This window comes from Pteropus alecto, unplaced genomic scaffold (genome assembly GCF_000325575.1).
Source record: "Pteropus alecto unplaced genomic scaffold, ASM32557v1 scaffold135, whole genome shotgun sequence".
In the NCBI taxonomy this organism is placed as follows: domain Eukaryota; kingdom Metazoa; phylum Chordata; class Mammalia; order Chiroptera; family Pteropodidae; genus Pteropus; species Pteropus alecto.
The window spans coordinates 2,918,191-2,931,691 of NW_006438076.1; the positions used below are offsets into that span (position 1 = coordinate 2,918,191).

General features: G+C 48.0%; 1 protein-coding gene across 1 annotated transcript in view; it reads right to left on the bottom strand.

Annotated features, from left to right (window-relative positions):
• The window catches only part of DCPS (decapping enzyme, scavenger), a 32,899-nt gene that overhangs the window by 3,561 nt on the left and 15,837 nt on the right, over positions 1–13,501 (bottom strand). Inside the window, exons 3-4 of the mRNA XM_006915193.3 lie at positions 9,857–10,002; positions 3,632–3,745 (exon numbers count right to left, since the gene is read on the bottom strand). Coding sequence (XP_006915255.1) covers positions 3,632–3,745; positions 9,857–10,002 — 260 coding nt within the window. The remainder of the gene's footprint in view (positions 1–3,631; positions 3,746–9,856; positions 10,003–13,501) is intronic.

Sequence of the window (13,501 nt, forward strand, 5' to 3'; positions counted from 1 at the left end):
GCTCATAGAACCTGGCTTTGGCTACTTATCACGTCCATGTGCAAGGCAGGCCCCAGACACCAGGGCTTCATGGTGTGGGAAGACACCCAACCCTGCAGTCTGAGCTGCTTGATTCCCCAAGGAGATAATTTGGGAACCGTGAGTCACCCAACCAAATCCCCAAGGACTCCGATTTAAAAAGTGAGAATGAGATTTTCCACGTGGTACCTGATGTCCAGCTATGCCTCTTCATGGCAACACAGTCTCTTCTAGACACTAACACTCTTCTCTGCCAGAGCTCCAAGGATCTGGGCTCTCTGCCCCAGACCTGATACAGATGAGCCCACTGGGAACGTCCTGGCAGATGACAAAGCTGTGCGTATCCAGGCCTCAGTTGTACCCACAAGTCCCTTCTGTGCTCTCCCTTCTCATGACACGTGTCTAGGACATTTACTCTCTCACTAGCTAGGGGCCCAAAGAGAAGCCAGGAAACAAAACTGTTCAAACCTGAGGTGTGCATGTGTGTGCCTGTGGGTGTCTTCAGCTTTTCCATGTGCCACTTTCACAGGAATCCCAAATCCTGGTAGCATTTGTTTTAGATAATGTCTGTTGACAAATCTCAAACATGACATTAAATCACACCTCTCTGCTCCACTGGCATGGAATGAGGCATGAAACCTGGTGCTGAGTGTGTCAGCTCACGGGCTAGGTGAAGGAGGGAAAAGAAATCCATTCTTTGGTATCACACATTACCCCAGATTTTCTGCAGAGAGCCAAAGGGCCCCTGGCCAAGAGAAATGATCTGAAAAAAGTTAGACAAAGGCCTAGTGAGGGTCTCAGATCGTACCCCAGAAGGTGGCCCATCAATCGCTGTGGGAGAAGACACTGTCAATCTCTTTTTACAAGGCAGGACAGTGAAATCAGAGTAACAGCTTCCTGGCAAGGGCCAAGATAGAATGGCTGGAGCTTTGGAGAGCCATCTCTGGAGTGACTCAAGGAGAGAGTTTCCTGGCCTGAGAGCCTAAGACCAAAGAACCTAAATCATATGAACTGAAAGTGTACGTGTGTCCATATAAACACAAACATATATGCTTATATATACAATACACAAAAACTATCTCTGGAAGGAGAGACAAAAAATAACCTCTTCTGGGGAAGTGAAATGGAGCAATATGGGGTGAGGAAAGTTAACTTTCACTGCACACTCTTTATACTATTTGCATTTTTACCATATGCATATATTAATCAGACTTACAAAAAAATAAGCTAATAAAAGATAAAGGTTATCTCTTAAGAGAACCAAGAAAGGGATGTTATAATCTTCAGGAAGGCAAAGCATCTAGCAAACATTAGGGACTTGATAAATACTTGCGGAAGGGATGGATGTATGGCTGGATGGACATATGGACAAAGAGTCTCTCTAATCCCAAGCCATCAGTTGGAGGGCTACATAAATATATGTAAAGCCTTCTAGGAGAATTGGCAGTAGGTGGAGATTCCAGGTGACTAGAAAGACTCCTCAAAGAAAATACCAGCACACCTCTCTCCTTCACTCTCCCCTGGTGCAAGGACAAAAACCAGAAGTCCAGCCTGGCCTGTCTTCCTGCTGGACAGACTGACTAATTCTCAGGAGGTGTTGATTTTAGTGTTCTTCACAGGTCAGGGATTTGAGACACTGACATATGGCACTACCAAGAGACAAGCGCTAATTAAGCAAACGTTAAGTATGATGGCACCTATATCGCCATCAAGGAAAGTCTGACATTTAAGCTTGCCCATTCACAACCCCTGAGCACGAGTCCAGCCATGTGGCTGAGAGGCCAGGGCCTTTCCTGAAGCCTTTTCTGTCTTAAATGGAACAGAGAGAGAGCAGTTTCATTGGCAGGCTAGGCAGGATGCCTGCCAGCACCAGGTCAGAAGGACAATGATTTCCGTTCTCTGTGCTATGGACTTAAGTGTTTGGGACTTCTTGAATGGAGATACACAAATCTATCTTTTGTTGTCCCTGCATAGCTCTCAGACCATTCCCCTGCAAATCACAAGCTCTTCAGTGTTCAAGGATCCTGTGAGTCAGAAGTTCCTTCTACCCTACCCCTACCTCCCGTGACCCAGTGTGTAATCCAGGACCTCTCGGCGCAGGGCTGCCAAGGGGACAGATGGGGTTTACAGAGCTACACAAAGGCATTGCCTAGAGCTACCACCAGTACTTGTATGGCCTTGTCCCAGCTCCCCCAACATCTCCGGAGCAAGTCCTGGCTTCACCTGTGGAGGTTGAGGCAGGAATAAGCTATAGGTATTTTCTCAGCCTCTCTCCACTACAACAACCCACATGTGGAGAGCCATCTTCTTAGATCTTACCTGGATCTAAGAAATCATCACAGTGCTCCAACTTCTGGAAACTCCCTACCACACCTGGAGCCATGTTCAGGAATTCCCACAAGCCTCCTATAAGAGACAGTTGGCACTCACTATTCTGTGTGCCTCTGAGTTAAAATGCTAGCCCTTTACCCCAACCACAGGCTCCCAGCCCTTCTTTTTTGGCAGCGAAAGAGTACCGTGGCAGGTCTAGAAATCACCAAATCACAACCAAGCAAACTGCAGGTGAGCTCGGTTAAAACCCAAAGGCCTAATGTGCAGGCCACAGCTGAGAAGGCAAGAGGGAAGGCACCCACAGAGAGGTGGACAGGGCCCAGACTCCAAATGACATCTTTTTGTGAGAGTCTTGCAACTGTGTGAGAAACACAGAAACCAGAAGTTTCCACCCAAACACAGAATGGAAACCTGAGCTTGAATTACTCAAAGATTCTAGTCAAAGGAGGGGCGGCCATTTATCTACTCCCCCTTTCCTACCCAGCAATCCTGCAATCTGGCTTCCTCAACCTTCTCCTGGCCCCCTGACCTGCTGCAAGCTGAGTCTGGCCCAATTCCAGCCTGCAGTGGGAACAGCACTTCCTCTAACAACATACTGCTCTGACTGTTCTGTTACTGTCCGGGTATGAAAGTCTACCCACACAGACAATGGTACATTGTGACTGGTGGTGGGACAGTGTAGGGGAGCAAGGATGGGAGGAAAGAAGGTGGAGAGATAGAGAGGTTACAGAGAACCAGACAGTGTGAATGAAGGTGGCTCCCTTGGAAACCAGCTCTTTAAAAGGTGAGAAGTGGGAGTGGGGTGGGGAGGAGACTAGGAAACAAAGCTGAGAGGCCTAGGTGGAGGTGAGGCTGTCAGGAGACCTCCTCTGCCACGAGGGTTCCTGCCTACCAGTACTTTAGACCATGGGCCTGCCTGGATCTGTTGGTGTCCAAAGAGAAGGAGAGATGCAAATGGTCTGCCCCAGGGCTCCAGGTAGTGACAGTGGCCTCCCAAGCCACTTGGCTGGTTAAAGAATAGCCCATGTGGTTACACAAAATCACCTCATTCTCCCCCTCCCCCTCCCCTGGGGGGTGAAAGAGAGATAGGAAGGGCTTTAAACTGACCCATTTAAGTGTAAACATTTGTGTATGACAGGTGTGCACTCTCACCTCAGAGCTCAGACCTCTCCTTGTTGGTTAATTATAATCTGCTTAGAGAGCAACGTGAGAAGGGCAGGATTAGGGCCGACCAGCAACATGGAGCAGGGTACTCCGAGAACCCCAGCAAGAAATCTTTTACCTGCTGTTGGTTCCACTTGAGGTCGGGAATGAGGACAAAGCCATCAGAGGGATCTGGGTTCTCGAAAACAATCCGGTCAGCTTCAGCCTTCTTGTCGAGAATGTTGTACACCCACTGGAAGGAAAGGGAGAAATAGGGGTCCATATCCAGTCACCACCCCTGGGGAGATGCCTCAGACTGAGCGACCTGATCAGGGAAGCAACCTGATCCCTCCAGGAAGGCCAGCCACTGAGCTCTGGGGATCTAAACTCAGGCTGTCCCGTCTCCCAGCATCTGCTCTCAGGGGTCCAGAAGAGATCTTTCCTCCCCAACTATTGCTGACACTCGGTCACCAGCCATCCCTACATGGTCCACCACTGTGCAGATGGGGCTGGCTCTTTAGGTTCTTCCGGGTTCTAAGTGGGCACACACTGCTGCAGCCTCACAGACCTGGTCTGCATGAACCCCCTTCACTGACCACAAGACTAGGGGAAAGCTGTCTCTGTGGGCCCTGTCCCACTTTATTCAGGACCATGGCAAAGAGTCAGGTTGGGAGTTCCTCTACAGAGGAAGCTGCCTCCATGCCAGGGCAGGCAAAGGCTTTGGTTCCAGAAATAAATGTGTGGGATTCCCGCCTCAAGATTTTCATGGTGGTGGGATGAATACCTCTGCCCATCTGGAGCCACAGCAGTCTCAGCTGACATGGACCCTGTATGACAAAGCTGACCTGAAATCCACATAGAGACCTTTCTTGTCAACCCAGGGCTTCCGGCCCTCCCTCACACCGTTTGATTTGCAGCTATCACAGTCTTCAATGACCTCATCCTTGGGTACTGTGCAGATGTCACTTTACAATTAAGGTCCTGGTGGTCTCTCCAGAGAAGCCTCCTGCAGGGAGGTTAAGATAAAGCCCCTGTTCTACAGGCTCGAACCCATGGATCTCAGACCTCAGTTCTTCACTTCCTTCAAACTCTGAGTGCCCTTTGCAAACTTGTGAATTGCCCATGCGCATGCATAAAAATTGGATTTTCTCCTGTTAATCTGTCTTTTTAACTTGATTACTAGCCCAGCTCAAAGAACTCAGAGGAAAGTATTACATATATTTTAGCCCCTACAAGAACCCCAGCAGACTTCACTGTGCAGTCCTGGGCCAGAACACTGCCCAGTCCAGCGTGCTGAGAGCTCCCAGAGAGGCATTTCCTGCCTGACTGGAACGTGCCGCCAGAGAAAAAAGCCAGCCAGACCTGACCCACAGCACCCCAAAAATAAAGAGGCAGGAGGTGGGGGGTGACCATATGGAGAGCCCTGGTGGGCCCAGCTCACAAGCAGGCGCCCGGAGCCCTGTATTTGCCCACAGCTGAGCAGCTCCCACAAGACTGAGTTCATCCCCCACCTAACTAGCTATCACCCTGGGTAAGTGACCTAATTTCTCTAAGCCTTTTGTAAAATGAGACTAATGATATCTACATATTAGGGTTGAGGTGAGAACTGTAAGTGAGCAAATGCATGTGGAAGCACCCAGTTCATAGCGGGTACCCTAAAAACAGAGGACAGAGCTTGGAAAGCTCCAACGTGAGGTAGTGTTTGGCCAGTGCCTGGGATGATTGCAATGGGCAATGTGCTAAAGGCTACAAGCTGGACTGAGGAAAGGAAAAGAGAGAGGATGAGAGCAAAGGAGATGGCGCTGATCGAAGGGCAAGAGAGAAGCAAGTGCGAGGCTGGAGTGGCAAGTGGCACCAGGCAGGTGTGGTGTGATGAGTGCAATCTTACTACGTGCCAGGCCCTGTTCTAGTGCCTCACAGGGATCACCCTCACAGCAATCCTAGGAAGCTGGGGCTGTGAGCACCCCGTTTTGCAGGTAAGGGAAAAGCAGGGTCAAGGAAGTTCACACAACTCCAACCCAGAGCCTGGTCCCAGAGCCCATGCTCCAGACCACACTGGGAAAGTCTCAGGGAGAGCAGGAGGGACCTAAATCCACATGAAGTCAGTCTCAGGCCAGAATCCCAGATGAGAAAGGGAGGGGACCCAGGGAACAAAATTCACACAATTCCTAGAGGGTTACGTAACAAGGAGTGACACCATCTGAAAGCAAGCCTGGAAGACTCAGCCACCTGACAATGATGGGCTGTGGGTGGGCACTGACAGCTTCTAGATTGGATCTGGAATGGCCTCCTAGCAGTAAGTGACACTGGTAACTCCTCCCTCTTCTTCCTCCTGCTTCTTTTCTTACCTGCCTGCTTGCCCTCTGGCCACCCTTTACCTGCTCATACCTCCAGGTGTCTCAGCTCTGCACTTTCCCATCCTGTTCCCTAGAACTGACACTTGTGTGTACGCAACAGTAGCTACCACTCTGGTGCCTTTTCTGTGCTGCAAACAGCAGCAGGCACATGATACACGGCACCTCTCTCAGTTTCCACCAGGCCATGAGTTGCATTTTCCAGTCAAGGAAACTGGGTTTCAGAAGTGAAGGACAGTATCACACTGCTCTGAGACAGCAGAATGAAAACCCAAACTTGCCTGACACTGAAGCCTTGACTCAATGACTCACCAACTGGCATTTTTAGCCTGATGATCTCTCGTGCTCTAGAATCAGACATCTCACTGCACTTTTTTACTGGTCATTTTTACTGGAAGTTACAAGTACCAAATTAGAGGAGCCGAATAGGGTAGTGGGCTAAGAGCATTGACGTTGGAGTCAGACCGCCTGGCTTTGAATCCCATCTTTGATGGTCTGTTGTGAAGATTTGATGAGGTGATGCACATAAAATGCTTAGAACAGTTCCTGGCATCTAATGAGGGCTCAGCGAGTCCCAAGCTGAACTTGCTGTCTTCCATATAAGCCCTCTCCACTGTCCACGTCCCCACCCCTCCGCCCCGTCCTAGTTAACGATCCTACTGTCTACTCAGTGCCCAGGCTAGACCTGGAGCCGTCCCAGGCTTTTCCCACACCTCTCCATATCAACCAGTTCCTAAGCTCTACCTCTTAAATCACTACTAAAGCCTTCCCATCTGCCTCAGTTCAAACCCATGCTGGGTTTTACAGTCTTCCTGCTTACACTCTCACCATACTCCAACTAATTCTTTAAATCTGTTCATGTTACCCACATGCTTAAAACTGTGTAGGGGACCCCATTGCCTATAGCAATCATTCTCAAATCTGATGACCATTAGAAACAGACATCTTTTTTAAAATACAGATTTCCCAGCTTAACTCCCTGAGCATTCTGATTCAACAGTAAGACCTCAGGCTCTGTATTTTTTAAAATCTCACCAGACAATCCCAAGGATGAACAAGGTATGGGAACTCCTGGTCTCTTGGACAAATTGACCATGCCTCCTTCCTGGCCCCTGCCTGCCTTCTCCTGTTGTCTCCTGCTGACTCTCCAACTCCCTAGCCCTCTGTGCTTCTATACTTGCTCGTCCCTGCACCTGGAATGCCTTATATGCCTTGTCCACCTGGTAAACTTCTATTTGTCCGTTAAGACCCAACTGGAGGATCCCCTCCTCTGTGAAGCTCCCCAATGTCTGAGCTGATCACCTTCCCTCTGTGTGACCACTGCATCTCATACGTAAACCATCAAAGTGCTTAACTCGTTATAATGCAGTTGTCAAACTACACGGTCTATCTTCCTATAAGACTATGGGGTATTGCCAATGTTTACCTTGGTGACTCACCAGAGCCTAGCATGGGGCCTGGTACATAGTCGATGCTCAATAAATCTTATGACTGTTACTAGTTACGCTGAGTGCTAGTAAACCTCTCAGAAATAGCCAAGAAAGAATATATAAATGCTTGTGCAAAGAGAAGATGGTAGAGTAGAATGCTGTTGTATCATGTTCCAAGAGATCTGTGTAATAGTGCATAAGGTACACATACGACTCACACTGATTATGCTAAAGTCTTCCTCTCTTGAATCTCATATATGTGCAACCAATGCAGCAGAACATATATTCCAGGAGCTCCCTCTAAGATCTTGACAGCAGAAGCTATCTAGGAAGATGAAGACATAGCTCCTTTCCACTTAAGAGACAGAGCAAGTACTGGAACTTTAAAAAAAAAGAAAGAAAAGGAAAAAAAAAGAAAAAGTCAGCTTGAGCCAGAGGAATCTTGTGCAAACACTGCACAGGGAGACCATGGCTAATAGGCTGGGAAAGACAGCTGTGGGCACACAGGGCCTCCCACCCATCCTGCCAACCTCCCTTTCCTTCCTCTCCCTGACTGTATTCATCCCAGTGCCCCTACACCCTTCTTCTGTGCATGGGAGAAATGGCTATGAGTTTCTCCTATTAGAACACCCTCCAACACCATAACCTGAATTTTGGGGAAAGTAAGTGAAAAATACTCAAAGAGAATTAGAGTGAGTGATAAAGACATGGAGACAGTGAGAGCCAGTGAGTGAGCAAGAAAATAACTCATTCGTCATATTTAACTCAGAGCGTTTACACAGGGCAGAGGCTCTGGTTGGTGCTGAGCCTAGGCCCAAGGAGAAATCAGGATCACTTGGCTAAATGGCCTGCATCTGGTCCACTGGCTAAAGACACTCAGAAGATGCTGCCAACTCCTGAACATAGCCCTTGGGAGGAGGCCTGTACTAAGTCCCCAGGGATAAGAGAGACCTGCCTTCTATGAAACAAGCAAGGGCAAGTTCTTTTACTCTAAGACTCCACTTCTGCAGGCTGGTTTGCTGCAGGCAAAATCAGGAATAAAAGTCTGGACTGGAGCAGGCTTAACCAGGCATCAGTCCTTACCCATTCACAGACCCCTGGTGAGAGCACAGCCACTCTGAGACTGTATCAGGGCTATTATAGAGTAGACACAGATTCTTCCAATGAACAAGGCTGCTTTGAGATCCCCAGGGAGCCCCAGGCTGTGTAATAGCATAAGGTACACATACGACTCACACTGATTATGCTAAAGTCTTCCTCTCTTGAATCTCATATATGTGCAACCAATGCAGCAGAACATATATTCCAGGAGCTCCCTCTAAGATCTTGACAGCAGAAGCTATCTAGGAAGATGAAGACATAGCTCCTTTCCACTTAAGAGACAGAGCAAGTACTGGAACTTTAAAAAAAAAAGAAAGAAAAGGAAAAAAAAAGAAAAAGTCAGCTTGAGCCAGAGGAATCTTGTGCAAACACTGCACAGGGAGACCATGGCTAATAGGCTGGGAAAGACAGCTGTGGGCACACAGGGCCTCCCACCCATCCTGCCAACCTCCCTTTCCTTCCTCTCCCTGACTGTATTCATCCCAGTGCCCCTACACCCTTCTTCTGTGCATGGGAGAAATGGCTATGAGTTTCTCCTATTAGAACACCCTCCAACACCATAACCTGAATTTTGGGGAAAGTAAGTGAAAAATACTCAAAGAGAATTAGAGTGAGTGATAAAGACATGGAGACAGTGAGAGCCAGTGAGTGAGCAAGAAAATAACTCATTCGTCATATTTAACTCAGAGCGTTTACACAGGGCAGAGGCTCTGGTTGGTGCTGAGCCTAGGCCCAAGGAGAAATCAGGATCACTTGGCTAAATGGCCTGCATCTGGTCCACTGGCTAAAGACACTCAGAAGATGCTGCCAACTCCTGAACATAGCCCTTGGGAGGAGGCCTGTACTAAGTCCCCAGGGATAAGAGAGACCTGCCTTCTATGAAACAAGCAAGGGCAAGTTCTTTTACTCTAAGACTCCACTTCTGCAGGCTGGTTTGCTGCAGGCAAAATCAGGAATAAAAGTCTGGACTGGAGCAGGCTTAACCAGGCATCAGTCCTTACCCATTCACAGACCCCTGGTGAGAGCACAGCCACTCTGAGACTGTATCAGGGCTATTATAGGGTAGACACAGATTCTTCCAATGAACAAGGCTGCTTTGAGATCCCCAGGGAGCCCCAGGGACATGCCCGAGACCAGGCTCAATTCCCTTATCAATGACTGCCCTATGTAAAACAGTGACCACTATACCCCAGGACTTTCTATGCCACTTTCCTGCTTATTTTTCTTCACAGCACTCATGGCCTCACATCTCATATGGTCACTTATATATCTGTGTGCTGTCTGACTCCTGCAAGGAAGTAAGCTCCATAAAGTAAGTCCGTACTCCACTGTGCTCTCTGACATAACTCCACAGCTTGTGCTGTGGAACAGTGTTGGCCCCAGGTAAGACCATGACAAACGCCTAAGACACACTGGCCATGGGGATATCACTCCATATCTGACCCCTCTGGGCCAGTCCAAGATGCAGTGGCAAGTCACCTGGATGCTGAGGCTCTGGGACTCCAAGTAGGGTAAGGTGATGTTCCTATAATCGCCTCCTGTCTCTCGAACCAGGCAGAGGTCCTGGCGCAGGTACTTCTGCAGATGCTTCTCTGTGGCCGGGTAAACCACAGTTGTCTTTATATCTGCAATGATACAACACAGCCCAGGACTATGGAGTTAGGCCCACTCTCTGCACAGTCCCGTCACACTCTGGTCCCTACCACAGAAAAGAGACAACCCACCCCCCGCCCCCACCTCTGATTCCCTGACAAAGCAAACAAAAGGTTGATCCATTCCCACCAGGTGCCTCATGCCACTAAATTCATGAGCTGGGCCACACTTAGAATCTGGAAAACTCACCAACCTACCCATAGCCCTTCCCCCTCTATTTTCTAGGCACAGGAATGAAAGGTTTCTGACTCTTCTCACATATCAAATTTCTAGGTATGTGGGTTTCTGGACCCAAAGCTAAAAATCTGGTTTAAAGGCAAGTAGTCCCCTTAATGCAAAGCAGTATAGAATAGTACAGTGGTTAAAGGCAAGGACTCTGGAGCCCAACTGTCTAAGTTCAAGGCCTGGCTCTGTCTGTCCCTTCCTCAGGACCCAGGCCCCTGTCCAGTTATTTAACCTCCCATGTCCCTACTTCCCCATCTGTCACCTGAGGATAATAGCTCCTATTTCATAGAGTTGGGAGGATTAAGCGAGTTAATACCTGTGAAGAACTTAGAACAACTCCCGACACATAGTAAATATATGTAAAAGTGCTGGCTATTTTTAATCCAGAGTTTCTCAACTTTGATACCACCAGCATTTGGGCCTATATAATTCTTTATTGTAGGGGCTGTCCTGTGCATTGCAGGATGTTTAATTTAACAGCATCTTAGGTTTCTACCAGGATGCTAAAAGCCCTCCATCCAGTTGTGATGACCAAAACTGTCTCCAGACATTGCCAAATGTCCCCCGGGGGATAAAACTGCCCACAGTTGAAAACTACTGTTTTCACCAAAAGGAAGTTGTGTAGTTTTTCCTAAATAGACACTAAGCTAAGGTCCTGGTCCGACACCACTTGTTTTTGGTTAAATCCTTTTCTCTATTTCTTACAACATCTACTACAACTATTATCACTACTCTTAACATTTCTATATAGTGCTTCAACATAGGCAGGGAAGGAAAATAGTGTTTTAAAATTAGTTGGGATGTTTCTCAAAAAAACCCATGACCTCCCTGACTCCTTTACTCTAGCTTCAGCTGTGCTTACCTGAGGAAACCGAGAGAGAAGCCCTGCAGGCACATTTAACATCTGACAAATTCTCACACTTGCCTACACACCTCGAGATGCAGCTAAGACCCACCAACCTATACTTCGTATTTGGTCTGAGGAAGTCAATGATTTTAATCTCCATTTTATCGGTGAATAAAAAGTGCTGACTGCAATTCAAGACTTAACCAAAGTCAAGCTGTGAGGTATGGCAGAGGCAAGCTGGAAGTTGTCTTTTCACCCTGAAATTGGTGCTCTTTCAATACCTCCTAAAGCCCAATATTGTCTTCTAACAGCCCAGGGGAGAGAGACATCCACAGGTGCTATACCAAGCACATGACCTCCGATCCATCAGTTCTGGCAGGCAAAACAGTACAGCACAAAGACATGGGACCCAAGCTGACATGCGATTCTCCTCTTACTGGCTATATGACCTTAGGCGTGTTATTTAATCTCTGTCTCAGTTTCCTCATTTGTTAAAGGGTGGTCATAAAATCTGCCCCACAGAATTGTTAACGTTCAACAGCACATGTCATCTGGACCCCTGGAGAAGCTAAATAAATATCACCCCACATCCAGAAAATCTCTGGGTTGGACTCTGAAAGGGAGGCAGGAGCAAAAGTAGTTCCTCGCTTCTCCTTCCCACCACTCTCGTAACAGCCCAGGGTCATAGGACTGGACTGCCTGAAATAGGTCGAATGGCACTGCCATGGTCCTGGCAGTGGACTCTAGGAGAATCTCATGCTATCTGCAGTGCAGCTTGGTAGAGAAGAACAGAGATTCTGGCAGCAATCAGCCTGGGTTCAAATCCTGGCTCTGCACTTAGTAGCTGTGTAGCCAACCTTAGACTGTTGTGCAGAGTCAATGAGCAGGAGATGGGAAGCATTTAGAAAGTGACCCTCGCACCACCAATATACCAGGAAGTGCTACTCAAATGCCCTGCTCTCATTCTTGTTGTGTTTACTGTTACTCGAGTTGCCTGGGCTGGGCCATGGGGAGAAAAACCATGAGAAATGGCACTCCCTCAGCATGGGGGGAGATGGGCTGGGGACAAAGGCAGAACTGATGTTGGAAAACGGCCTAGCCCTGTTGGCAATGGACACACAATCCTGGGCTCATAGCCTGAGGTTCCCTGGCCGCTCCAGATCAGAAAGCTGTTAGGCCTCCAAGCATGTCCCTGTCTGCCAAAGCTTGTCAAAGTCCGCCCCAGCCACCCAGAGTGCTGGGGAAACAGGCACCTCACTGGAACACCCGCTTCTGCCTTCTCCCCAGCAGCAGGGAATAAATAAAGACATTTTCCTGCCTTGATGCAGAAACCCCACTGCTGCACTCAATTCAGCCAATGAATCCTGGGGCCAGCCTTTGGCACACCACCACCAGAAGCCTGGCCTTGACATGCTGGTGTCAGGGATGGGCCCGGCTGGGTTCTATGTCCGCCTGTGGGACTAATCCCCTCAAAACTGGACTGTCTACTGGCTCCCTATCATGGCCAACACAGGCCTCAATCACTGTGCCCAGACCTCTCCCCAACCTCGTTTATTGCCGTTCTCCCCCTTAATGTCTCTGCTCCAGCCACAATGATCTCCTTACATTTCTACAAACTCACATCAAGCATGTGCCCAATTCTAGGCCTCTTCACTAGCTGCTCCCACTGCTAGGCAGGCCTCCCACTTGAGTCATGGATGCTCCCTTGTGATACTGAGGTCTCTACCCAAAGGTCAGCTCCTCAGAGCTTTTGGACAACCCTGGCTCAAGAAGCACCCCTCCTCACCTCATTAATCTTTGTCTTTCACTCATTACTACTTGACAAGAGAGTACAGACTTACTGCCTGATTCCTCCATTAGAACGTACCTTCCAGGAGGACAAGGACTTTTTTTGTGTGTAACTTTTTAAATGTTTTAATCGTTTCATTCCCAGCACCAGAATAGTACCTGACATACGGTAAGCACTCAACACTTACTGAACAAATGAATAAATGAATCCGGACTTTCAGATTTTAAACCCAGGAAGAACATTTTTGTTCCAAATAGAATAACACCTCTCTGATAAAAAATCAATGTGTTTCCCAATGCTAAGTTTCTCATTGGCAGCCAAAACAGAACTCTGGTATCTACTTATGCCAATCGAGGTGTTGACCTGCAACGGAACTTCACAAGAAGTTTGGTTGAGAGTTAACGACTAATAAATGTCAAACCACCAGGTGGAAATATGTTGAGAACAGAATATCAACGCACAGTCTAAAAATACCTCCCCACAGACTACTTACTAATTACAAAGGGAAAATACCAAGTGATCAGAGTCAACATCACTCCTAATGTGCCGTGCTGTTCCGGCCAAAAATGCACAACCTGAATCTAATCATGGGGAAATATCGGCAAACCCA